The sequence below is a fragment of the Myotis yumanensis genome, unplaced genomic scaffold (assembly GCF_028538775.1).
Source record: "Myotis yumanensis isolate MYYU_CA2020_CCGP unplaced genomic scaffold, mMyoYum1.0.hap1 SCAF_1, whole genome shotgun sequence".
Classification (NCBI taxonomy): domain Eukaryota; kingdom Metazoa; phylum Chordata; class Mammalia; order Chiroptera; family Vespertilionidae; genus Myotis; species Myotis yumanensis.
In genome coordinates this window covers 11317687-11342306 of record NW_027223752.1, presented here as the reverse complement: position 1 = coordinate 11342306, position 24620 = coordinate 11317687, and the positions used below count along the sequence as shown (strand labels likewise).

The window sequence follows — 24620 nt, the reverse complement described above, 5'->3', positions numbered from 1 at the left end:
ACTTGATTTTAGTAATTTAGCAGCTTGACTACAGTGACTTTATTTTATTTCTTCACTCTGTTCCTCGCTTGAGATCAGCCCACCTTTGTGCTTCTCAGGCAGCACTCCATGTCCAAACACCCACGTTTCTAAGTTATCAGCGGCAGCGTTGCTGAGTGTGTCCTTCCCCACCGGCCATCCTGACCATTGTGTTCCAAGGCCAGCGCAGCGCACCGTCAGGTGTTCTGTCCAGCACAGCACAGCCCCGAGCACTGCATGGGCAGTCGGTCACGGAGGGAACCTGCCGCTCACCCTTTCCCACGGCCACTGTAGGACCTGCCACTCGGGAACCAGTGCTGTGGCCAGTGGGGCAGCAGTCTGGTCTAAACACTAGTGGGCAGAGAGCCAGCTTTTCATAATAAAGATGCCTTTTGAAACCTCTGGGATTCCGCTGGAAACTGACAAGTCCCTGGTAACCAAAGGTTGGTTTGTTCACATTTTCCTGCTTCTCTTAAGTGAGTTAATCAGTAAGCGCATCGTTTTGAGATCAACCCAACTGGCCGTGGAGCATGAGTCAGCAACTTTTCCTTTGACTAGGAACGCAAGGGTTTTGGGGATTTATGTCAAGGTGCCTGGGACTGTGTACCCAGCACTTAGCTAGTGCTGCTACATCGTAGGTGCTTAATAACCTTTGTTAACTTAGACAGTTTATTCTTTTGAGGTCTAATATCAAGGTGTTGGTACACGCAGACCCAGGGACAAGCCCCAAGACTAAAAGTCTACTTCTGTAAGCGGAGGGAGGGCAGGGAAAGACCAAAGAAAGAGGCCCGCCCCTCGGTCTGGTGATGAAACTGACACAGTGGCATGTCTGGGGCAGCTAGACGACGGATGCCTGCACCGTTTGGCAGGCCCCGAAGAATTACACAGGAGCGGGGGGCCGTCGTGGGCACTAGTGCGTGGATGCTGCCCGGTACGAAAATTGCTCTACATGCTTGACCAGTCACGACAGCAGCCTGTTCCAGGAACCAGCACACAGCAGGAGGCTTGGGAGGGGCTGATTGATGTCGGGGTGAACATCATTTACGACCAGACCGTCTCCAAGGGGGTTTGCAGAAAGCAACCTTCGTCCAGCCCAGGTCCAGCTTGCGGGACAGAGGAAGTCGTGTCCTGGAGCGGGCTCTCCTCCACGCCAGTGTGTGCTATTTTCGGGTTGTCCCTGTAATGTAGGTGTATTTAACTTTTAGATTGGGCTAATTCATTTCTCGCCAGAAAATCTTAACATAGGAAAGATGGGTGATTTCAAGGGTCAATAGCTGTATTCCAAACCCTAAGGACATACCAGGGAAATACAAGTATTTCTCACTTTGAACTTCCTGCATTTTGTGTTTAGTGAGCACATACCTTGCCTGGTGCTGGCTAGGCCCCGGACTGGAGCCTGCCTAGCACTCTGTGGCTAGAATTCCCCCTGCCTCTGGGAATAATGTGCATAATCAAAACTGTTTCCTCCAGTCCAAGGTGGCTGCGCAGCCCTGTGCTTGTCTCGGGCCTGAGGGCCACCTCCACCCGTCGGGCCCCAGCTCACTCGCCCCGGAGATGTTCTCTGTTTTCTGTGATCAGAATTAAAAAGACTTCAACCAAATCCCCGGGAATTTTCAGTCTTCAAGTCTCTACTGCCTCTTCCCTCTGCTGTGGTTCAACTATTTTGTTGACTTTTATTGCCAAAAATGGCAACATCATTCTAACTGTTGCTCTGGCTGGAAGAAAACACACACACACACAAGAAGAAAACACACACACACACACACACACACCCCACCTCCTCACTCCCCTCATGCTTTTAGGCTTTGGGTCCATTGCTTTACTTCTGCAGGCCTTCCTTCTCGCCAGCACTGAGCCCAGGTTGTAGTTAACATCAGCAGTCTCAGCAGCAGCAATTCCACAAGCAGGTCAACAGCAGGTGGGGGGCAGAGACCACGATTCAGTCAGAGTCCTGGCGTCACAGCCGTGATGATGTCGCGCAGCTTTGATCTCTAGGAGCTTCTCAGCCCCCAGCTGGACACACTCGGTTGATGACAGACAGTGTCCTGACTTACAGGAAGGACAAGACAGCCACCTCCTGCAGCCACTCCTTGTCCCTGAGTCCATCTTTGGTTAAGTTCCCTCCTTCTAGAAGGTTCCACTTCCATTACTGCTTTACCCAGGAAAATGCATAGGGCTTTACTGCTGGAGGAGTAACTAAAAATGTCACATCTCTAACTGAGATTGGAGCACATTTCTCGTTCCCTGTGACTGAGCTAAACTGCTAACCCTAATCCGTCAGTGAGAACCGGCTCTTTTACTCCCGGAGCCGACAAAGGGAAAAGCCAGTGATTTCTCGTGTGTGATGCATGTCCACTCTCTCACCTGGTGTTTTATAAACGTATTGTCTTCACCGTCTTTTTAAGTATCCCTGCCTGGGAGGGTGCCTTCCTCTGTTTCCTAAAGCGCCGAGCGATACCACTGTGATACATAAATAATGATAATTAGAAGACAGCTTCACGTTGTTTGACATCCAGATTGAAGGGAAAAGTGGTACTTGTTTTATATAGTTGTGATACCCTAGAATTTGGATCAGAAATGGCATTCAAGGAAAAAAAGCATATTGCTTCCTGTCTGACATGGATGGCTCAAACCTTCTTGTATGTGAGGTCGATACCACGAAATGGAGCCGTCAGATCTGAAACCAGGCCCAGAGGCCCTTAACCCTTCACTGCGGTGCACTTGAAAATCACAGAACTAAGCCAGGAGCAAAAGAAGAGGGAAGTTGTTTTTGCCTGAAACTCCATAAAGTATTGAATAGGCATTAAATTCACACCGCTTCCAACTGCTGGCCTCTTTTTAAAAATGTCAAGAACAACGGTTTCCAGAATTTAGTTCATCCTGACTTCCTGCCTTAATATTGCCTCTTAAATTTGCAAGGAACTCGTCCTTTGCTGTGGCTCCTGGTGGGTGAATATGAGACCTTTTGTTTATTTAGTGGAAGGAATTTAGGACCAAGAATTAGAAAGCCAGGATCAACTCCCTGCCTTGCCACATAATAGCCTATGTGACCTTTGGGCACCTATGTAACCCCCAAATTTGTTTCCTCCTTTGCAAAGTATGAGTAATTACATCACAGGGAACACCCTCAATATACGTGTTATACTAATTGACTTCATGTGCCAGTTATCTTTCTAATAACTTATCCTTGCCATAGCCATTGTATAGATGAGGACACCGAGGCCCAGAAAGGTTAAGGAACTGACCTAGAGTCACACAGCAATAATGTACACAAGTAAGAGATTGTTAGGATTCTCCTCAGATCCGAAGGTCAAAGGTAAGATGTGGGAGAGACGGCCCTTCTCCACTCTGAGCCCATCTGCCTTTCTAGTGGAACGTCTACGCTCAAAACCTCCTGGCTGGGGAGGAGCTGGCCCACAGCCCAGTGCTGAGTGGGAGGACGTGTGGGCGGAGGAGAGCTGCAGGGCCCTTTCCAGGTGTCCTTGGCTCTGCCCCCTTCCTCCTCTGTGCTCATAGGTCCCGGAGTTTTATTCATTGACCTTCAGTCTCTCTCACATCCATTTCTTTCTGCTTCCACCACCCCACTCCCATCCAAATCATCTCCTCTGTATCTCGGTTTTTGCATTTGTTTCCTGTTCCCATTTGCGAATCCATTTCGAGTTTTCCGGCTCCAGCAACGCCGGCCCTTCTCCACTCTGAGCCCATCTGCCTTTCTAGTGGAACTTCTACACTCAAAACCTTCGGCAGCTCCTGCCCCTACATCAGCGTCCAGGCCGCACCCTGTAACCGGGGTCTTGGACACTTTGGGTTGTAAGTGATGGGCAGCCAACTCGACGGCATGAGAGAAAGGCAGGCACAGAGGGCAGGACCCTTGCTTCAGGCAGGGCTGAAAGCAGGGGTCGGGCCGTGTTATGAGAGTTCGGTTTGAAGGGCGTGAGGGCATCCAGCCGCTCAAGGCTCACTCCTTACTAAAGGAGCTTCCGGCAGAAAGATGGCTCTTCCCTGACACCTCTGACTCGGGCCACATGCCATCCGAGTCCCTGTGGCCAGGGGATGGGCCCAGCTTCAGCCACAGCGGTCCACGCTGCTTCCCATTCCCACCCTTTCCCGACCGGCCCTGGCTGTTCTCTGCAGCGCTCCCCAGCCCCCCTCTTCTGTATCAGTTCACACACAACCCCGGACGTGCCTGTCCTAGGCCGTACCCATGACCAGCCTCCCCGGCTAAGCTGTGTGATCACCAAGGCGAAGCACTGTAGTCCTAGCCCTTTGGGCTTCGAAGACATTAGCGCCGTTTGATATGTGGGTACTTAAGATATGGAGGGTGGATATGCTCGGATGACTGGACGGAAGGAATGAGAGGCCTGCAAGCAAAGCTCCAGGATAATCCTGGAAGGGAGCCAGGAGGTATGATCAGCGCGTGGCAGCTCTGGGAGAACACAGCCAGGGCCTCGGGCACCGAACACCACCACCGTAACTCACGCCCTGATTAAGATCCGAAGTGAATACCCGATTCTCGAGTTCTTGGGGTAAACCTTCCATTTCCATTTTGGTGGGTCTCGGAGAGTTTTCACTTTTATATTCCTGTCACGTTACCTTGGAACGCTTTCCTTGTACATGGAAGCAACTTTATCTCTTACACCAGCGCGAGCGGCCTGCTACTATAGCGATGTTGAAAGTGTTTTGAGATATTTTTATACAGCATCTTCTAAACACTCGCTGCAAACTTTACTCAGCGGTTCGTTGAAATGGCTGTAATTTCCAAAAGAGTTTCTTCTTGTGTCTTTATGTCCTTTATTCAACTTGTGCAAACTTGGCTATAATTTAATACCTGAGATTTGGCCCTGCCTTATTTCTAAGAAAGAGTCCTTTGAGGTGGGGGTGTAAATGCCTTTGGCCTATCACACATGGTAAATAGCTCTGAGATCACTTGAATTCTGTTGTGAGCACCCCAAAGACATGGTTGCTTCTTGAGGTCTGGCTTTTTCAGGGAATTGGGGAGCCATCATCGATTCCTCTGTGTCTGCAGGGCCTGGACAGCTTCAGGGTGAAGCCTAAATTCTTCTCGGGCAGCCAGGAGACAGCAGCGTCCTTCCCTGTGCCGTACGACCTGCCTCCGGAACTGTATGGAAGCAAAGGTGAGACACGGGCGAAGGGGACCTGGGTGTGGGGACCAGCAGAAACAGTGTCGGGAGGAGCTGGGACTCTCCGAGAGGCTGGCTCGTGGAACCCCTGGAAGCATGGGGTGTGGAGGCCCCGCTGCTGCCTGACGGGGACAACTGGAGCCTCGTTCCCTGCACTCTCATCGTTACTGGGGACCACAAAGCTCTACATCTGTTGATATTTACTCTACCAGCTACTAAGACTAAGAAACTTGAAAATATGTGTATTAGTTGTTTTAAAGTAGTAGCAAACCCATTATGATATCTACATATTTTTTACTATTTCCCAAAAACAGTGGGTGAGAAAGGTGACATTGTTTACGATGTTTGCAAATCTCTTTTCTACCCGGGTCCATGGAAGGCAGCTGGATTCCCACAGCTGCTCCGGTGTATGCCACACATCACACACATCACAGAGCCTCTGGACACTGGGGAGGCAGGAGGGGCAAGTGATGGCTTAATGTGACGATGAAATACTAGTCCACCCCCCAGGCCACACTGAAAACTGCTGCCCTAGACTCTGACTTTCTCAAGGGCAGTGGCCATGTGTTTCTCACAGTGAAACATCAGTGGGAGGCTGGCAGGCTGGCACAGGGGGCACCACCTCTGACCCAGCCGCACAGGCTGCAGTTACGCTTGCCTCTGCCACTGAACGTCTATCTTTGAGGTGAGTTCACACAGGAGAAGGCGTATGATCAGGTGGGGGGAGGAACAAACTTGCCTCTACCCTGAAGGTTCTTCCGGCTGCTCTCACAGTGAAATGGGCATGAGACAGATTAGGAGGGTAACAGCCTAAGGCTGGTGCAGGGCAGTCTTCAAACCTGTCAGCCAGCATCCCTGGACTGAGCTGAGAATCCCTCCTCCTCTGGCTGTGGCTGCGCCTGGCCTGTCCTTTCTCCCTTTCTCTGTACTTCCTGCTCCTTTCATTTGTTTGTTTTGACCTGAGTGCTCCTGAATAAGCATATTAGAGAGGGGGCTGGCTGCGGCTGGCTGCCAATTGCCTTCGGTTGAGGTCTGGCCTTGTACTCCCCACCGCAGCCCTTGGCTGGACTTCTACCTCCTCCCTTTAATCCAGATTTCCAAAGGACTTTGAAAGCAAGAATGAGAGAGGTAGAGGAGCCTTAAAAGTATCCTGAGGTCCCTCACATTCCCAATAGAAAAAGCATCCCAAGAATGGAAAGGTTGCGCGAGGCATTGTCTTAGAGCAGTGGTCGGCAAACCGCGGCTCGCAAGACACATGCGGCTCTTTGGCCCCTTGAGTGTGGCTCTTCCATAAAATACCACTTGCGGGCGCGCACGTACAGCGAAGTGGACTTAAAACTTTAAGTAAAGTTTATTAAGTTAATTTTAGGGAATGTTGTGGAGTGAAAGAAGATCTAGTGTCAAGGATTGAGAAAGGTATGTTGAGATGGCTTGGACATATAGAGAGGATGAACGAAAGGAGATAGACGAAACAAGTATACAAGACGAATGTGGATGGGAGAGTTGGAAGGGGTCGACCTCAGCAAACGTACCTCCATCAGATTGAGGACGTTTTTAGCAAAGGCCAGCTTAGGAGTACCCTAATTAAGTTAATAACAATGTACCTACCTATATAGTTTAAGTTTAAAAAACTTGGCTCTCAAAAGAAATTTCAATCGTTGTACTGTTGATACTTGGCTCTGTTGACTAATGAGTTTGCCGACCACTGTCTTAGAGTAATGAGACATCCTCCATCTGGACAGCATTCCCAGCAAGGAGGTTGCTTCCCATTGTTCTGCTGAGTTTTCTCCTTTCTACGCATTTCCTTTGAAAGTTACATACACGAGACTGGAACATTGTATTGTTCCTCACTGCTATTTTACCTTCCACCCTGCTTTACTGGCATGTAGAGTAATGCCAGGGATGCAGATACCACCACATCACATATAGTCAACGTTCAAGGGAGTCAGGTGCCCATTATAAAAACGCATTTTAGTCCTCACGGTGTTTTCAGTGGTTAGAGCATCGGCCTGCACACTGAAGGGTCACAGGTTCCATTCCTGGTCACGGGCACATACCTGGGTCACAACGTGCACTCCATGCCCCTGGACGGGGTGCTCAGGGTGCGTGCAGGAGGCAACTAGTCAATCTCTCTCTTTCTCTCTCTCTCTCATCAATGTTTTTCTCTCCCCCTACCTCCCTTCCACTCTCTCTGAAACAATGGGAAAAATATCCTCCGGTGAGGATTAACCAAAATAAAATAGAATAAATAAATAAAAAGGCATTTTACTAAGACTTGGAAAAGTGAGTGGCTAAGAACATTTCAAAAGCACTTCATTTGAAAAAGTGATTTTTGAACCACTAACACATAATATGATCGAGTTGAATCAGAAGACTGTACAAAAAATCTTAGCAATGACATACATAGCTCTGAACAAATTACAGTTCATTACAAGAGACCACCAAACCAAGAAACTGACCAAGTAAAGGAAAGCAAAAATGCAGACTGGGCTACAGGTGTACCTTGCTTCATGCAGTGCCTGCTGCTTTCTCCTTCCCTCCTGCTGTCCGGGCACTTGGAATATGTCAGTGAGTGAGACAGACACCAGTCCTTGCCCTCGCCAAGTTTACGATTTTCTGTTAACTTGTACTTAACCAAACTCATTTTGCTAATAGGCGTTGTATTCTTAAAAGAAAATTTACCAAGCAAAATCACCAACATTGAAAAGTTTAACCTAAATTGTTCCTGTATGTCCCCCTTGCTGGGTGACCCTTTATTTCACTTTATCATCAGGCTTAGGGTCACCCAGCAAGGGGGACTTACAGGAACAATTTAAGTTAAACTTTTCAATGTGTGATCTCTCCTCAGCACCCTACCAAAGGCATATCCGCTTTGTACTTCCTTTTTACCTTTTATCCTTTTTATTATCTGATATATTACTGAGAACGACGGGGTAAGGTTAAGTAAGGCCTGTCTTCGTGGATTTAAAGAATAAGTAGTTATGTCAAGTTTAAGAAGTAAGCAAGCATACAGGGCTTGGAAGGTTTCAGTTATGTTTTATTTACTGTGTGGTCCCTTGCTTTTTAAAAATGCACATGGTATCTGTATGGTATTCTTTTCTTTCAAATTTTTACATAATTTCAGATTTACAGAAAGTTCCAAGAAAAAGTAGAAATAATTCCTACACAGTCGTCACAGGTTCCCCAGTGTCAGTATTTATCACATTTGCATCATTCCTCCCCCCCTTTCCCTCCTGTTAACTTTTTTTCTGAGCCATGTGAGAGGAAGTTGCAAGCATGATGTTCCTTTTTCTCTAAATACTTCAATATATATTTCCTAAACTTAGACATTCTCTTACATAACCACAGTACTAGGGAGTGGACATTTTCTCCTTGTCCCTCTTAGTTCTTCTGGCTGGCCTAATAATTAAAATGACATGAGACAGTTTCACAGGAGAAGGCAATGAAATTTAATTCCATGTGTACATAAGGGGCTCCATGGAAGTAGAGGCCAAGGGCAGGCAAGCCAGGCAGGTGAGGCCTCTATTCTGTCTGGAGTCAGGAGAAGGGGGGTTGTGGTTTGGGACTTCAGAGGGGAAAACGGCAGTTCACATGGAGATAAAGCAAATGTTTGGGCTTTCTTTAACAAGGAGACTTTGATCAGTGCCCTTGCTGAATCCCTCCCCGTCTGTCACACTACATTAAACTGTAGGGTCTGTGATGCTATCTCCCTTTCTGGGGCAGGTCCTCTGTCTAAATTCTTTCAGGCAGTTGGAGGGCAAGTCAGAGATTTTCCCTAAATCTTTTGTTTCTTAAAAATAACCAACTTAAAATCAATTTCTCAAAGGCATATTTTGAAGTGGCAAAAACTTTGCTCCCCTCAGTTTAATTTTAAATAAGTTCTTGCATTTAAATTTCAGTCTAGACCTATCAGAATTATTGCTAAGTAGCAGAGTCCAGATTCATAAAGTATTTTTATGAAGGGAACAGAAATTTGAGCGGTTAAAATCATTGTTGATATGTTTCATTTTAATTTTTAACAACCTGTTTTGGGAAGATCTTTAGAAATAAGGCTTTTTTTTTTTTTTTTTTTTTTTTTTTGAGGCAGCCAAAAAAGTTTTTTAGATATGCTTTTGGTCATCTCCTTTAAGAAGATCTATTTTTGTTTCATTGCACAAACAGAAGGCTGAAATTAAACTTTCAGCTTAGCTTTTAAAATGACTTTGTAATCAGAAAGTTTAAGGAAATCTAGACTTACCAAAGTAAAAAAGAGTCATTTATCAGATGATCTTGAAGTAAGTAAGTTCTTGGTAAGGCCAAAGTGAGAGGCAACAAGTGTTTGAGATACAGAAGAATAGCTGTTCTGGAAGCACTGATTCAGGCGGAAATCCAAAAAGTGTTCCCAGTAGGAGGTGACAAGTTTTTATGAGAAAGGAAAGGGGAACAAGTACATCAGTGGAAGGAAGGAATTTCTGTGGAGTTCCTGTGGGTGTTAATAAGCTAAAGAAGGAATTTCCACAGGTGCAAGTAAGCTAACATAGTGATGCTAATTCTTTGTTGTTTTTCCATTGATTTTTAGAGACAGTGGGAGGAAGGGAGGGGGAGAGAGAGAAACATCTATGTGAGAGAGACACATGGCCTCCTGCCTTTCCCATGCACCCAACCAGGGGCCTGGGATCAACCCACGTACGTGCCCTTGACTGGGACTCGAACCTGTGACCCCTCAGTGCGCAGGCGAGTGCTCCAGCCACTGAGCTACATGGTGCGCAGAGCGTGATGCTAATTCTAAAGAATGTCTTTAATTTTCAGTCTTCTAGTCGTAATGTCTGCTTTACTGTTAGTTTTGCAAATGATGGTTTGGAGTATGAGGCTGCTTTAGCCCAGCCCAAGGTTATTTTGCGCAGTTTTCAAGTTCCCCTGCAAAGAAGATAGTGGGAGATGTGCAGGTGAGTGTTCCAGCCTGGGGGTGTAACTGGGAGAGAGAGTCATGTCCTTCACCCCAAGAGCCGTTTCTTCGAGGATTAGAGGAGAGAGCTTATCGTCCAGCCAAATAGAGCAGGATCTCGTACTTGGGTTTGTCTGGTTGTTAAGAACCTATTAGGACTTACACAGCATGTAGGATAATGACAGTCCTCACCCACTATGAGTTTAGGATGGTGGTAATTATAATGGTAATTATAATAGCAGCTAGTAATCTTTAAGTGCTTATGATGTGCCAGGAACTGCTGTTGAGCACTTGGCATGAATTAATTCATTGAGTGCTCACTACACTATGATACAGCTACTACCGATGAGGAACCCTAACCCTAACCCCACAAACTCCAGTTAACCCAGTCAAGGCCTCCTGGGCAGTCTGGTTCCTGCGTCCTTGCCCCCTTTGCCTGTACACTGTAGCACCTCCCCATGGAGGGCGAAGTTGGAGAGTTACAAAGAGGTGGAAGGTGCAGGCAGTCCCTGACGACAGGCGAGATGGGATAGGAATTCACACAGAGAAAGCCCCATAGCCATCCCCTCACCCAGCCTCCTGTGGGCCTCAGTGTGGGCCTCCTCATGTCTCGCCTACACTGGGTAGCTTGTCACCTCCCTGGCTCTGGCCTCCTCCCGCTGGGCCATCTACACCCCCGCCATGCACACCTGATTTTGCCATCCTGGTTTTAAATCCTCCCATCGTATCCAGAAAAAGGACAGCTTCCCATCCCTTTTAGCCTGGGATCCCAGTCAAGATCACCTTTTTTTTTAATCCTTACCTGAGGATATTTTTCCCATTGATTTTTAGAGAGAGGGCAAGACAGAAACATCGATGTAAGAGAAGCGCATAGATTGGTTGCCTCCTGCACGAGCCCTGACCAGGGCCTGGGTCAGGGAGGAGCCTGCAGCCGAGGTATATGCCGTTAACTGGAACTGAACCCAGGACCCTTTGGTCCGCAGGCCGACACAATCTACTGAGCCACACCAGCTAGAGCAAGATCACCTTTTGAACTTGATAAAATGCATGTCACCAGGACCCAGCCTGGGGGGGTGGGGGGCCTTGAAACAAGCTTTCTAGGGGTGATTCTCACATCAGCTGGGTTAGGGAACTACCCGTGCAGACACAGTGAAGTGCAGAATTCCAGCACCATGGATGCCTGCTGGTTCCTCTGCCCATCTGACTGGAAACTGGGTGAGCCTCAGCTTTGTGTAGCAGAGTGCTTGCTATCTACCCGGCACTCGGCACATATCTCAGATTCACACATGACTGTATCACGAGGCAAGTTCTCGATGAGATAGTGAGGCGGATGGCTGATTAATGCTGATTTCCAGTAGTGATGGGTAAAAAGACAGAATCACCACCCTCTTTTCACCTTTCCTGGTGGCCTTTTCTGTGGCTTTCCCCCAAAGTAGTGACAGCCTGTAGGTGCAGATAGTTGCTCACTTACGAAGCAGAGCGTCGGGATTTCACTGACAGGGCCACTGGTTGTTGGCTAATTTCAGGGGAGGAGGAAATGCAGTGGTGGTCCTGACCCTCCTGGCTCCTGGCAGGTGTTGGCTCACAAAGCCTGCATTGGTGAGGAATCTCTAATACCTGCTCAGGTAGCAAGAATCGGGTGTCCTCGGCCTTGAGGGTGCAGCAGACCTGGTGGCAGCCAACAGCGTTTGCAGGGAAAGACTGGTAATACAGAGAAGTCCAGCTGCAGAAGACGGGGCTCTGAGGGAAGAGGGCGGGGCTTTGGTGAGGCCAGGGAGTGGTCGGGAGTCTGGCTCCAGCCCTGCCAGACCCTCATCTTTTGTGAAACCAGCATGTGACACAGGCCCGAGGTCATGGCTCTCTCACAAGCTTGGTAATTAGCAAAAAGTGTGTGGTTTCATGCTTTCAAACCATCTCAAGGCCAGGGCAAGAGAACAGGGATCTGATAACTTGTTGCCATCTCTGGCATTTTTTTCCTGCTTTTTTAAAAAAAATAATGTTTTAATTGATTTTAGAGAGAGGAAGGGGGAGGGAGAAAGAGAGACTGATTTGTTGTTCCACTTATTCGTGCATTCATTGGTTGATTCCTGTATGTGCCCTGAACGGGGATCAAACCCACAACCTTGGTGTATCAGGACGATGCTCTAACCAACTGACTACCCACGAGGGCTTCCTGCTGTTTTACTGCTCGCTCTGCGATTACTCAACACAGTGCGGCTGGGAGGAGAGAGCAGCAGGTACCACTGTTTGCCAGGCGGCCTGAGCTACTATCTGCCTCTCGGAGAAGAGGGGAGGGCAGTTGGCAGGGCAGAGCAGGTTTCAGGGCCCGTCCGTCTCCGCAGACCTGCTCAGCGGCCAGTTCACTATCAGCACACCAAGTTGTTCCCTCAGACTCACCAGGACAGTCACGTCGGGCCTTATTTTTAGTCCTCACATTGTGTTTACTCCCTATCCAGATCCTTGTGGTTCCTGGAAATGGTTTGACTCTAGCAGTAGTGCTATGTGCACACAGCGAGTGTTCAGATTTTTTCCATTTCTGAAACATCAGTTCCCAGGGAGGAAGAAAAGTTCATGTCTATTGAGCATCTATAACACTCACAGGTGCTCTGTCATTCACGCTTCACGACCGTCTGCCGAGGTTGCTGAAGTTATCAGTTCCCATTTCACAGGTGAGGCACCCGAGGCCAAATTCCAGATGCTTCCAGGCGTGCAAAGGAGGGTGAAGCGGGACTTGAACAGGTGTTAGGTTCTCTCTCTGCTGGACACTGCCTTGCACAGGACACGGATTTGTCTCATTTAACCTCCTGACAGCCCAAAGACGGAGGTACTGATAGGGAAACTGAGGCTTGGAGAGGTGAAGCGACTTGTCGGTGTAAGTGGCAACCAGAATGCACCTGGCTTCCTGCTTCTGTGTTCACTGGCCCAAGTCTTAATCCGAACCTTTACTAAAATCCATTCTCTGAAATGGGCTATGGCCGGGGGTTGGTTCAAAAAAGGTTCTTTGCAATTCGGACACTGCAGCACGTGAGTGGTTTTATCCAAGCTGGTGAGTGGATTCTCGGTAATCCTAGTCAAATAAGTATTACACAAATGTGATGTGTTTTTCTCCCCCAGATCGGCCGTGGATTTGGAACATTCCTTATATCAAAGCCCCAGACACACACGGGAACATGTGGGTCCCGTCCTGAGGGGTGAAGCTCTGTGAACCTTGAGTGTAAGACGTGGAGCCCCAAACACTGGAGTCCTTGTTGGTACTGGGTGTTCGCGTCCCTCAAAGTGTCTCTGCACCCCTGGGAACTCGGCGGAGGTCACTCGTGGAACATGGATGTTGGTCATAGTTGTAGTCATTGTTAACACTTCTCACTAAAAAAAAAAGTTCTATTTTCTTAATTCCCTTTTCTATGCTGTACTCTGGAATGAGAGCTATTAAACTTCACAGTGTGAAAAGAACATGTAGATGAGAAGTTCTCCTGGTAGTAACTGGAACCTCGCGATGCTGTCGGCCTTCTGAATCGAGGGTTCACTGTGTGTGCTGGGCGCTCTCGGGAAAGGTGCTTTCCCACCCAGCCCCCTCTCCGCCGCAGGGGTGTCTTGGGGTTGTGGGCCAGGGGCTGCAGATTCCAGGCCTGTCACTGAGGCTGGTGGGCTGTCCGTCCTCCCAGCACCAGGCCAGCCCCTCACTGACTGCAACGGGTTCACTGGCTGGGGCCACCTGCCGTCTCCTCACCCGTTCCCCAGGCTGCGTGGGTGTCTCTTCATCCATCCCCACAGATTTCTAGCAAAGACGCCTCACACGTCATACGAAAGCACACAAGTGTTTTATTTACTTGGAAGAAATCCCAAAAGGTGACCCAGTTGGGCACCTTCAAATCACACGTGAGGAAACAGGCCCAGAAAGGTTCAGGATGTCCTCCTGGTCTCACGCTGGCTCCCAGTCTCACAGCTGGCTGGGTCAGAATTCCTCTAATGATTCACTTAAGATTTTCACTTTATGTAAAAATTTTTTTAATCTGTAAATAAATATTGAACTCACCATATGCAGGGAGAAGTATTGGGAGAGAGGAGGAATGTACTGATGTCTACAACACTTACTTTGAATGCATTTAAACCAGATGGGTTGATGGATGGGAAGAGGCATGGGTAGATATGCCCTAAAGTATGTACTAGTATAGTAAATGTTCGTGGTGGAATCCAGGTGGTGAATATATGGGTGTTCACTGTAAGTTTCTTACAACTTTGTTTGAAATTTTCATAATAAAATGGGGGGGGGGGTAGTTGCAGGACTCACCCATGGTGTATACACATGACCCCATAGCCACTATCCCCTTAACGCCGTTGCCCCCAATAGGCTACATAAAAGAGGGGCATTCTGGAGCTGAGAGTAACAAGCATCCAGGCTTCTGATGGCAGGGAATCCAGAGCTGTGGTTTGTGTGTGTGTGTGTGTGTGTGTGTGTGTGTGTGTGTGTGTGTGTGTGTTTTCTCTCTGCTCCTGGGGAGTGTAGGTGGGTGGGTGGGCTTTGAGCCTGAAACAACTCTTTTGGTAGGTGGAGAAATCTTGCTTCGCTTGAAGATGCCCACGTATCTATTCCTTTACTAGTACGTATCCACTTTCACTCCCACATTTCAGGGGCTGGTAGATGGGGGCGAGCTGTCTGAAAGGGATGGAGCTCCCTCTTCTGGCCTGAGAAGGGCCCACACAGCCCGACCAGCGCTGGACCAGCCTCTTCAGCACCCACTTTGTGTATCTGCGCGGCACCCGGGGTGGGAGAACCGAAGCCCCCAGAGGTCCCGCCGAAAGCGGGGCATCCGCGGGCGGAGACCTGCGCTGGGGGCGGCCGGGCGCATCGGAGAGGCGGCGGACGGGGTGGAGTCGCTGGCGCCGGCAGCCGCGCAGCTACACCTGTTGCAGCGTCCGCCAAGCCCGGCCGAGCGCAGGGCGCACCGCCGCTCCGGCGCCGCTCTGCAGGGCAGGGCCGCAGCGAGGAGGGGACCTGGGGACAGTCCCGACAGAGCCGAGCGAGGGGCTCTCCTCGGGAGGTGAGACTGGAGCGGGCCGCAGCGCCAGCGCCCTCTGAAAGGCAGGGTCTCGGGGAGGGCCCCCGCCCCAGGCGGTTAGCTAAGGTCGTGCCGCTGGTCTGCACGGGGTGAGGAAGAGCCCTTGCGCGCGGGGCTCTGCGGGCCCAAAATCTCTGGAGCGCACCCAAGCCCGGGTAGAGGAGATGGCCCTCTCCGGGGTCACGGTCTCCGGGCCACGGGCCCCCCCAGCCCTCGGTCCTTAGCAGCCTCTCGGGGTTCGCGGCTGTCTCGCGGCGCACGCTTGACTCCCGCGGAACCAACACGTGGGGGCGGAGACGCCCGCGCGCAGGGCTCAGAGGCCAAGGGCGCCCTGGTTCCGGGCCAGGCGGGGGAGGCACCCGGGGAGATTCCCCTAACTTCCTTCGCTCCCTCACTCCTACCTCCCTTTCTGGTCTCCTCCTCCAGCCGCTCGGCCCGCCGGATGCCGCACAGCTTGGGGGCCGGGCGGGAGGTCGCAACGGCACAGTCCTGTCTGTGCGCCCGCCCGGAACTGCTCCAGCCTCTCGGTCCCGGCAGCCGGGCCGGTGACCCGATGGGGCTGGGGGGCTGAGCGACGCCACGACTGGGACGCAGCCCCTCGGATCTACCTGCAAAGCCAGCCGACTGCGTCCCCGCGTCCTAGCCGTCGGCTGGAGGAACGATGGTCACAGAGACCGAGGCCGCGGGGCTCCGCTCACCCGCCTGCCTCTCCAGCGCCCCCGACCCCCGCCCCGGGGAAAACGCAACTCGGCGGGAGTTCGCCCTGAGGACGCGCCACGCCCCCTCCCCAATCTGAGCCTCTGGTGGCGGCGCCGGGGCGGGAACAGCACCGCATCCGCGTGCCAAGCAGAAGCGGACTCTGCGTCCTCTCACTCGGACCTTCGGCGTTGAGGAGAATCCACCGGCGGCGAAAAGCGGATTTGAAACCAGGAGTCTGGGCGGACGTGGGGAGCTGGCTCCGCAGGAGCGGTCGCGGCGGCGGCCCCGGGAGCCGCGGGGCCGGGGGAAGCGCCCAGCGGACATGGGTGAGCCGGCCGTCGGGCAGCGGGGAGCGAGCTGAGCGCCCGCCCGAGCCCGACCTCCCGGGAGATCTGGGCGGGAGTCCGCCCGCGATCACGGCCGCCCGGCGCGGTGTCACCCCGGGGGCCCGGCCATGGCCTGCCGGGGCTGCGGCTGCGGCTGCGGCCCGGGCCACCTGAACGAGGACAACGCGCGCTTCCTGCTGCTCGCCGCGCTCATCGTGCTCTACCTGCTGGGCGGCGCGGCCGTCTTCTCCGCCCTGGAGCTGGCGCACGAGCGCCAGGCCAAGCAGCGCTGGGAGGAGCGCCTGGCCAACTTCAGCCGCCGCCACAACCTGAGCCGCGACGAGCTGCGCGGCTTCCTCCGCCACTACGAGGAGGCCACCGAGGCCGGCATCCGCGTGGACCACACCCGCCCGCGCTGGGACTTCACCGGCGCCTTCTACTTCGTGGGCACCGTGGTGTCCACTATCGGTACGTGAGCCGCGCGGGAGGGCAGAGGCGCGGGAGGACTCGCTGGCATCGTTCCTGGCGGGGCGTTTGGAAGGGGGGGGACCAGCGCTTCTCCACCTCCGGTTCAGCCGCAGCGCTGCCGCCGCACAGTGTGAGCTGTTACCTGACCCACAGGTGGTATCGCTTCCCGGCTTCTCTAAATGTGGTCCAGCTGCATTCGCATCACCTAGGAGCCTGTTATCAGTGCAGAGTCTCGGCCCCTCCTCAGCCCTCCCAGAGTCAGAATCCGCAATTCACAAAGGACCCAGGGCACTCGAACGATCCTTAAATTGGAGACGCTCTGCTCTGGGAGATGCTCAGTCTAGTTAAGAAGACATTGCTCGAGCTCGTGGAACTTTAGGGAGAAAGCTTACAAATTGGGGCTGAGACCTATAAACGTTTATTGAGTTAGTGCCACTCACAAGGCGGGGACGGAGCACACATTTAAAAAGTCTGTCCTGGCCCTGGCCGGTTTGGCTCAGTGGGTAGAGCGTCGGCCCGCAAGCCGAAGGGTCCCGGGTTCGATTCCGGTCAAGGGCATGTACCTTGGTTACAGGTTCCCCGGCCCTGGTCCCGTTGCGTGCAGGAGGCAACCAGTCGATGTGTCTCTCTCTCACATCGATGTTTCTTTCTCTCCCTCTCCCTTCCACTATCTCTAAAAACCAATGAAAAAATATCCTCGGGTGAGGATTAACAAAAAATAAAAAGGGAGTCCATCCTTGACTTCAAGTTTACAGAGAAAATCAGATTGAATACCAGATGGAACGTTAGGAAACATGCTAATGAGAATGGAAACTGTTTCCTACCCTGAAAAATTGGGGGAGAAGTGACCTTTGGGCTAACTCCGTGGTGTTAGGTGCGGTTTGGGTTTTGCATCCTCAAGGAGGAAAGAACTGCAATCAAGGACCCCATGGTCTATAGCAGCGGCCGCCAACCTTACATGCTTCACAGACCACCAGTGGTCCGGGGACCACCTGTTGGCCACCGCTGGTCCATAGAACAGGCTACGAAGGCCTCCCGGCTAACGGGATGGAGGTGTCTCTTTACTGTTAGACTAAGGAGCTAGAACTTATCTAGAGGGAGTTGGGAGCCACTGAAAGTTTTTGAGGAAGAGTGTGGCATGGCTCCAGTCAGTTATGCCTTTCTTCCCCGCAGAAGGAACAAGTTGGGTGTCTGCACCACATTTCTAAAGATAATTCATCCTTGAAACATAATCGAGTGATAAGGGGGTTGGGGAAGATGCTGTGGAAATTTTGAAGAAAGAAAAGAGCTGGAGCAGAGGAGGGGGCTTTGAAAGGCTACACTGAAAGGGAGTGGCTCCCATGCCAGGCACTGGGAATAGCAACGAGGCTCGAGGCTCACGGCGACATCACGGGGGACAGGCGCTCTGCAGCTATGGCCCTGGTGCCAGCAAGAGAGCTTGTCAGCGAGGCGGGTGACAAGGCGACTTCCCTGAAGCTCCCACACATGGCTGCCTTAGGTAGACATTCTGCCAGGAGGAGGAGCACAAGTATCATAGAGATCAGCCTCAAGCCTGATTGGTCAGGAGAGAGGTCCCAAGGTCAGTCTAGAAGCCCACGGCTTCAGTGAGTGAGTAGGAGGCAAGGCGGAGAGGACAGGGCGATTAGGGACGGGCTGCACAGGCTGCATTTGAAGTGCTTTGTCCTAAACTGCCTGGCTCATAGCCCTATCCTACCCCCACATCCCATCCCAGGTGGCCCTGCCCATCAGCAGACCAGGAAGATACCACAATAACTGGCGGTCTGGCAAGAAAAACTGTCAGCATTCTCCATGATGACCAGAACACGGGCCCTGAGGCGGTAGAGGAGGAGTAAGACCCTTCCAGGTTCTTTCCCCACCCCACGTTCCTCTCAGAATTCTCTTAGCAGAATTCCCCAAGTCCCTCATTGTGTCACCTCCCGCATCTCAGAAGACAGCCCCAGGATTTTTATGTAGGGAGGACTCCGGGAGCAAACTGCTTGGTGAGTGTGGCTGTGGAATTCCCCTTGAATCTGCTGTGTTGACATAGCAAGTACTGGGTTTTTATTTCGCTTGAATAGTTATGTGGTGTCTTTTAACGGGAGACCATCCGCCCCCATACACACATACACACCACACGCCCCCCACGCCCTCTGGTACTCCCCTTGGACAGGGAGCTAGGAAGGAGCAGAGTGTGTTGATAGGCTGGTGAACAGCAATGCCTTAGGAACTGAGAATGTCTTAGATGGCTGGGCGTGTAAGAGGCTCAGTTATAATAATGGAGCCTCGTGGAATAGAAGGGAACTGGACAGGGGGTCCAGAGTCGGAGCTGTTGGTCCTGCCTCTGCAGCTTGAGCAGGTGTTGGGAGCCCCATCCTCCTCCTCCGAGCTGTCTGCCAGTGCTCACCGTGTAGCTGTGCAGTAAATATCAGTCCTGTCTCCTGCCCACCCCTCCCCCTAAGCTGGTCCCTTATGTAGGGTTCTTGTGAGGGGCAGTGAGCTCATATAATGAATGTTCTTTAAAAAGTACAAAGCACTATATACGTATGGGCTTATTTTTATATTTCCAACCTTTCCTTTTAAACTGTCTCATGAATTGCTGCTGCAATAACACACTTGCTACCCTTTGTTGGGGTACATATTAGGCACATACTGTGATTATTGTGTGAATATGGGATGCAGCTAATTCCTGCATTACAATCACACGTAACTTCAACCAACACAACTCCACAAGGTAGGTACGATTATTTCCATTTTATAGATAAGGAAACTAAAGCTTCTTGTTCTTTGTAAAATAAAGTATAAAGAAAAGAAAGTTACACCATCTGTAACCGCTGTTAACATTTTGATGCATTCCTTTGTGTTCTTTTTGCCCTATGCATACACGTATGTGCATATGTAGTTTTTAAAATTGGGATCATATTCTGTGAACCATTTATCTTGTATTTTAATCATAACATTACATGATGGCGTTTGCCTTTTAAAAATCAGCTCCACTGTCCTTTATTCTGCATAGATTTTGAGATAACGCAACAAGAAAGCCTACATTAAAATAATCATAAAACGTAAAGAAAACCTCAGAATCAGGGAAAAGAAGAACAGAAACATGGAAAGCAAGCAGGTCCTGGAAGTTGCTAGGAAGAGCTTTGTCTTAGTTTAGGTTCCCTCAGAAGCAGAGCCCAAAGCCAAGAATTTGAGTTCAAGCAGTTGCTTGGCAGGTGCAAGGGATCCAGGCAGGTGGAGGAGGACATAAGTCAACATAGGGATGTATTAGGCAGGGACCACAGTGAGCAGCTGGTACAGGCAGCCTCAGAGGCATTACGGGTTCGGTTCCAGACCACCGTAATCAAGGAGGTATTGCAGTAAAGTGAGTTGTAACCTTTTCTGCTGGCAGAGGGTCTTGCCTTCCATTTGTAAAAAATGAAGCACAATAAAGTGGCTGCACTTAATCCCATGTGGAAGCTGGAAAACAGTGTAAAACCCATGACCCAGAAAGATCCCAGGCGGCACGGGATTTGGGGCGGGGGGGGCGTTTATGCACCCACACCTGTCAGTAATTGGGTAAAAGGTGCTTGGAGGGCAGGGAAGCACAAGCCTATGATTCCCAGGTGCTTCTGGCCTGATTTTGCATGGACAGCCCAAGGGTAGCCCAGAGACTGGCCATTGGAAGTCAGGCCGATGTGACTAGAAATGATAAAGGGTGTCTCCAAGGGGTGTGGGCATGGGACCCACAATGACTATTCAAGCCTCAGATTGGGCTGCAAGCTCCATATCTGAGTCATGACCCACCCTGGAATTCTTATTTTCAGAGAAAAGGTTCCCTCGAGGGGTTTATGTAGAAACCATTGCATAGGACAGTGGGCGATGTCCACAAACAGCATTTTCCTGCAAAGTGCAGTTGAGGATTTCATGTAACTGTTGTCTGGTTGAGACCTTTGATTTAAAAGTCAGAGAAGAGTGAAAAAACAGTTTGGCAGTTTCTCCAAAGGTTAAACATAGAATTACCATATGACTCAACTATTCCATTCCTGGGGGACGTATTTGAAAGAATTGAAAGCAGAGACTCAAACAGATATTTGTATAGCTATGTCCAGTGCAGCATTATTTACAACTAGAGGCCTGGTGCACAAAATTCGTGCACTTGGGGTGGGGGGGCATCCCTCAGCCCGGCCTGTGCCCTCTTGCAGTCTGGGAGCCCTTGAGGGATGTCCGACTGATGGCTTAAGCAGGGAGCGGGCTTAAGCCATCAGTTGAACATCCTTTGTGCTGCCAAGGAGGTGGGAGAGGCTCCCGCCACCGCCACTGCACTCAGCAGCCATGAGCCCGACTTCTGGCTGAGCAGCGCTCCCCCTATGGGGGTGCACTGACCACCAGGGGGCAACTCCTGTGTTGAGTGTCTGCCCTCTGGTGGTCAGTGCACGTCATAGTGACCGGTCGTTCCGCTGTCGGGCCGAAACCAGCTCTCCAACATCCTCCAAGGGGTCCTGGATTGTGAGAGGGCACAGGCCAGGCCGAGGGACCCCACCAGTGCACGCTCAGGGCCGGGGAGGGACGCAGGCGGTTGGCCAGCTGGGGAGGGATCGTGGGAGGGCTCCAGGGCATGTCCGGCCTGTCTCACTCAGTCCCAATTGGCCAGACCCCAGCAGCAAGCTAACCTACTAGTCAGAGCGTCTGCTCCCGGTGGTCAGTGCATGTCATAGTGACTGGTCAACTGGTCAACTCTCTGCCCCCTGGTAGTCAGTGCACGTCATAGCGAGTGGTTGAGCGGCCTTCACATTTCATTAGCATACTATGCTTTGATTGTTGAGTGGACAACTGGACACTTAGCATATTAGGCTTTTATTACATAGGATAGCCAAAAGGTGGAAACGACCCAAGTGTTTATCAACAAGTGAATAGATTAACAAAATGCAGTACATACATACAATGGAATATTATTCAACTATAAAAAGGTATGAAATGTGATGTATGCTACAACATGGATGATAAACCTTGAAAACATACTTAGTGAAATAAGCCAGATACAGGACAAATCCTATATAATAAAAGGCTAATATGCAAATTGACCGCTCAACACAGGAGCAGCCCCCCCTGGTGTCAGTCAGTGTGCTCCCACAGGGGAGCGCTGCTCAGCCAGAAGCCAGGCTCATAGCTGGCGAGCACAGCGGTGGTGGCAGGAGCCTCTCCCGCCTCGGTGGCAGTCGGACATCCCCCGAGGGCTCCCAGACTGCAAGAGGGCACAGGGCTGGCTAAGGGACTTCCTACCCGCCCCCCCGCCCCCGAGTGCACGAATTTCATGCACTGGGCCTCTAGTATTACATAATGCCACTTGCATGAGGTACCTGACAAATAGGCAAATTCCATAGGGACAGAAAATAGAATAGAGGGTAATGGGTACGGCATTTTTGTTGAGGATGATAAAATAAGTTTTGAGTGTACATCGTGCTGATGGTTATACAACAGTGTGAATGTATTTAATGTTGTTGAATTGTACACTTAGGAATGATTAGAATGATAAATATTGGGTATACGTTACCACGATTTAAACAATTGGAGCAGAATATTAAGACTCACTCAGGGATGCTGATTTTGAAAGAGACTGGTGGTCAGACTTGAAGCAAGAATGAATTTGCGATACATACAACTCAGGAGTAGATTAACACTGTAGCTGGTAAATAATCCTTCAGTCAATAACTTTTGTTTCAAATATGCTTTGGGGAGGGGTTTGCTTCCGTGTGTTGCCTGTGCATTTATAAATCAGCTTCTGTCCCAAAAGGATGTGAGGTCTATGGCATACAATATGGTCATGGCAGGCTTAGGCTTTAGGTTGCCCCTTAACACAACAAGAGTTTATTCATACACACAGGCCTTCTGTGGGCGCCTGACTCCCAGGGCAGCCATCTCCCGTGTGGCCCAGGTTGCTTCTATTTTGTTGCTTCCATTGTATGCATGCACTGCATTTTGTTAATCTATTCACTTGGTGATAAACACTTGAGTTGTTTCCACCTTTTGACTCTCCTATATAATAAGAGCTGAGGAGTGGAGGACCAGCAATTAATTGGCCACCACCTGGAAGAGACACAAGTCACAACAACAGACATTTCATTGGCCAAATCAAGTCACATGGCCACACCCAAGTTCAAGGACACACCTCCTATCAGTGGATATTGGCGAACAGCACCGACACCTACCCCACATAGATGAGTACCGTGCACTAGAAAGGGTACAGTAATGGAGTTAAGACACTGGGGAGATGAGAAACATAGCAGAACAGGACCCCTAAGCCACAAATTGTTAACACACAGAGGTAGAGGTCAGAAGGACCTGCGTAATCGCCAAAAGTGAGCCCAGCATTTGGCTCCGAGTTTTCCAGTTGTCAAAATATTAAGAGGCACAAACAACTACTACCCCCTTATCCAGGCTGGCTGCTTGGAAGAGACCCAACTTCTTCAGACTTGGATAAAAATCTCTCCTACAGATTGTCACGGAGGAGAGTAGATAATGCGGGGAGTCCTCGCCTCCACAGCATCTGGGCCGTAAACACGAGAGAGAACCGTGTGTCCCCGAATCCGTAATGCAGGTGCAAATCAGTAAAACCCCTCTGCCAAGGTCCAGAGCCACCAGGGCAAGCATACAGCTCCCAGTGGCATGGCCCTGCAAGGACGTTTAAAATTTTCCACCAGCGGTTCCCAGGCTGTGGTGTCCATAAGAACTCACCTGAGGGAAGTGTGACTGGGGCCCCTTGCACAGCTCCGAGTAGAGTACATCTGCATTTGAAGAAATTTCCCCAGATGGCTCTGGCTTAGGCAGCACAGAGAGCACACGTGAGGCACACATGATGGGAGTTGGCGAGGGCTGAACATGGAGACCACCCCTGAGGATCCCGCTATCTGTGAATCAGCGGAACCAGCATCACCTGGGACCTTGTTGGAAATGCAGAGTCTCAGGGCAGCACCAGACAAACTTAATGCAGCTGCTCTTTTTAAAAAAATATATTTTATTGATTTTTTACAGAGAGGAAGGGAGAGGGTTAGAGAGCCAGAAACATCAATGAGCGAGAAACATCGATCAGCTGCCTCCTGCACACCTCCTACTGGGGATGTGCCTGCAACCAAGGTACATGTCCTTGACCAGAATTGAACCTGGGACCCTTCAGTCTGCAGGCCGATGCTCTATTCACTGAGCCAAACCTGTCAGGGCACATCTGCTCTTTAATAAAACACCCAGGCGAGGTGAGTGGCAGGCACACTAAGGTTTGCTGTTTTGTGATGTTGCTGCCTGGGACAAGACCCCTCCCCTGTGCCTTAGAGCAGGGCCACACCAGTGGCCAGGCTGGAGTGGAAGGGAGGGGGAATGTGCTCATCAGTTGCCTCTGTGGACCTCGCCACCAGCTGGCAGGTTCCTAGGTGAGGAGCGCGTTAAACAGCATCCTGCCCTGGCTGGTTGCTCAATGGTTAGAGCATCTGCCCGTGCACCAAAGGGTCTCGGGTTCAGTTCCCAGTCAAGGGCATGTACCTGAGTTGCAGATTTGATTCAGGAGGCAAGCAATTGATGTGTCTGTCTCACATCAATGTTTCACTCTCTCTCCCTCCCTCTCTCCTTCTCCATCTCTTCCTTTCACTTTCTCCACTTCCTCCCTCCCTTCCACTGTCTCTAAAAAAAATCAATGGAAAAAATATCCTTGGGTGAGGATTAACAAAACAAAACAAAATGAAGAGCAGCTCTATTCAGTCGCAGGGATGCACTGGGCTGAGCCGAGAAGGTGACCCTGGCTTGTGTGAATCTGAGGAGCCCAGACGCAGAGATCCCGAGCCCCACCTCACTGATGGACCAGTCAAGGTAGATGACCAGATTTCCCACAGAAGTTTTATTCATTTCAATTAAACAGAGAGAATGGTACTGATGCCCCTCGTTAGCCCCAGGTGTGGCCGTGATTGGCACTTGGTAGCAGCATTCTGTGTGGTTCCGCGGGGTTTGGGAGCCGGGCGGG

General features: G+C 50.6%; 2 protein-coding genes across 4 annotated transcripts in view; both read left to right on the top strand.

Annotated features, from left to right (window-relative positions):
* The window catches only part of LOC139001702 (tyrosyl-DNA phosphodiesterase 1-like), a 53980-nt gene extending 40466 nt beyond the window's left edge, over positions 1–13514 (top strand). Inside the window, exons 15-16 of one of the 3 annotated variants that reach the window (XM_070403218.1) lie at positions 5045–5153; positions 13198–13514. In XM_070403218.1, the coding sequence (XP_070259319.1) occupies positions 5045–5153; positions 13198–13271 (183 nt within the window). In that variant the 3' untranslated portion in view covers positions 13272–13514. Of the gene's footprint in view, positions 1–5044; positions 5154–13197 lie in introns of those variants that run through there. The other 2 variants (XM_070403232.1, XM_070403223.1) reach the window with 2 other exon arrangements.
* Positions 13515–16293: 2779 nt separating this feature from the next.
* Positions 16294–24620, top strand: part of LOC139001693 (potassium channel subfamily K member 13-like) — a 70140-nt gene continuing 61813 nt past the window's right edge. Inside the window, exon 1 of the mRNA XM_070403209.1 lies at positions 16294–16633. Within this exon, the coding sequence (XP_070259310.1) occupies positions 16294–16633 (340 nt within the window). The remainder of the gene's footprint in view (positions 16634–24620) is intronic.